This window comes from Montipora capricornis, chromosome 9, assembly GCF_036669925.1.
Source record: "Montipora capricornis isolate CH-2021 chromosome 9, ASM3666992v2, whole genome shotgun sequence".
NCBI classification, from domain to species: domain Eukaryota; kingdom Metazoa; phylum Cnidaria; class Anthozoa; order Scleractinia; family Acroporidae; genus Montipora; species Montipora capricornis.
In genome coordinates this window covers 21,943,819-21,946,318 of record NC_090891.1, presented here as the reverse complement: position 1 = coordinate 21,946,318, position 2,500 = coordinate 21,943,819, and the positions used below count along the sequence as shown (strand labels likewise).

The following is a 2,500-nucleotide window of genomic DNA, read 5'->3' as shown; positions in this document are numbered from 1 at the left end:
AAAAATTCGCGGGAAATGTCTGTCCTTAGAGAGAAACTAAAAGAAATATTGTTGGCAGTCTCAAATTAACAACAACTTTATTTTACACTAGAGTGACTAAACAATTCTTTTTATGACGTTTAAGACTATGGCTACCTATTAATCATTTGCCAGAAAGAATACGGCTACAAATTCTTGTCATCTTTATTACAGGCAAATTTCAATTGCGTGCGTGCAAACAGGAAACACAGTCCGTCAAGGTGTCACAAACCACATGCAATTAAATAAATTTCTCACCGTTCGGGATCAAACCCTTTTCAGAAGAACCTTTTCCGTGAATAATGAAGCACAAAATAGACAACAAGCCTTCTTTCAAATAATTCTTCACTGTCACATTTCCACTTATTCTTTTACTTGAAGGCTGTGCAGAGTCGAGTACAAAATAAATGTAAACAGCCAGACTTCAGTAAACATAGCTGTATTCAATGCATTCGATTCCTTCAATGTTTATTAGACCCATTCATAATTTGCCATTTGGCTTTAGTGTTGTACATAACAACACAGTTAGTAAAATATAAGAGACAAAGCTCACTTTGATACCCAAGGGCGAAATGCAATTGTTGTCGAAGACCATTACTCGTCGCCTTTAAGATTCTAGATATATATTTTTCATCGCCTGTTTTCTTTATCCAATTGACGATCCATTCTTGAGCTTCATAAGGGTATACTTTGTTTAAAGATCCACTGAAAAGCCTTTCGCGTAATAATAAAACGGAGAAATTCCACTTAGATTCTGACTGAATTGCCATATGACAACCAAGTAAAAATATTCAAAAGCTGTGTTTTTTCTATTTTCAAAAAGGTTCATACAAGGCACTGGACTTGTTGGGGGAGTGCCACCTGCAACTGCGGAGTAGTAGTCAGGGATCACAATGATGTTATTGAGTTCAACTGCTGCAACGAATTTTTGGAACATGCTATCTCCACCCCGTTAAGAGTGAAAATTCGAAGCGGAAAATGTTTATCCCCAGGAATCTCCATTAACAATGTGACGCCAGGTGGACATGTCTCATATGAGGTTGGTTTGATCTTTTTATTTTGTTAGTTTGTGTTCAATGTTTTTTACGTTTTATGTCCCGGCCATCCTGCTGAAGTGACCCGGCAGTCTCATGAATTTCGTTTTTGAACCCGTGGATACGCGAAACGTAGGAAAGAGTTGTCGTGGGTGCTGCGATATGCAAATGTGTCACTCGCCCTCTCACGTGTAAACACTCCTCATAATTAGTCCATGTTCAAGTTTAAGTTTATTGCGCACTATTTAAATTAATACAGCATTAGATGGCTTTCAAAATAAATAAAATAACAAATAATGAAAGTACTTAATATAACATACAAGTTTGTTGATATGTGCACAGTGCCCAAAGTAGCCGAAGTTTTCAAGTTTCAAGTTCAAGTTTATTAAAGGCTTAAAGACGTACAAAGTAAAATATGCACTGCCCGCAGTTAACTACAGCTATTCGAGGCTAGCAGAGGTTTTAACGCCTGACAAATAGCAACAACTCAACCTCATACATGAAAAAGTATAAGACACCCCGGCCCCGGCCCCGGCCCCGGCCCCGGCCATGCGCGTTTTGGCTACTTCCCTCCCGAGAAATTAAACGTATACATTCCTGGGGTGGTCACAAAAACTATCAGATTGACTTGGTAAGGTACGTTTTTCTGTCTGGGTCGAAACATTAGATTTTTTAATATTAGAGATAACTTGCTTGTTATTAGCCAAGTGTACACCTTAGAAAGCTCATTATTCACTTTACACTCAAGCGCTTGGGGGTCTTTATCTGCATATAAAAGACTCGTGTCGCCGCAAATAAATAGAACTTCAATTGGTAACAGCTATTACAAATATCATTTACATAAAAAAAAGGAAAAGCAGGGGTCCTAAACCCCATCCTTGTGGAACTCCTGATAGTAGTATTTCCTTACAAGATATATTTCTGGGGCCAATTTCAGTATTCTGTTTACATCGTACAAGATATGAGGCAAACCAGTCATTGCAATAATTGTTTACTTTCTGCTTACCATTTTATAAAGAAAAAGAATTGGATACTTCCCAGGAATTTGCTGTATCAAATCAGGAGACTGATCAAATTATTCAAGTCCTTAAAGAAAAATCTGAAATCAAAATGATGCATCTCAATACCCAGTCCATGGTGTCAACCTTTAATGAATTTGCACTTGTTGTGAACACCTATCCACTTGATATAATAGCACTCAGCGAGACATGGCTAAAAGATCAGACGGAATGAATAGAGTATGTAAAATTGCCAGGATTTGTTACCGAATTTCACCACAGAGTTGATAAGAGAGGTGGTTGGTGCCTATATTAACAATGACATTAAATGTAAAAGGCGTCATGACATCGAACGCCTATATCAAGATCCAGAACACCTGTTGCTGGAAATTCCCGGTCGAAATCGGCACAGCAAATTATCTCAATTATTGTTTGGGGTTATTTATCGCT

The 2,500-nt window shown here is 37.8% G+C and overlaps 1 protein-coding gene across 1 annotated transcript in view; it reads left to right on the top strand.

The window, feature by feature from the left end:
* Window positions 1-2,500, top strand: part of LOC138016692 (von Willebrand factor D and EGF domain-containing protein-like) — a 135,381-nt gene that overhangs the window by 36,127 nt on the left and 96,754 nt on the right. Inside the window, exon 8 of the mRNA XM_068863885.1 lies at window positions 842-1,057. Within this exon, the coding sequence (XP_068719986.1) occupies window positions 842-1,057 (216 nt within the window). The remainder of the gene's footprint in view (window positions 1-841; window positions 1,058-2,500) is intronic.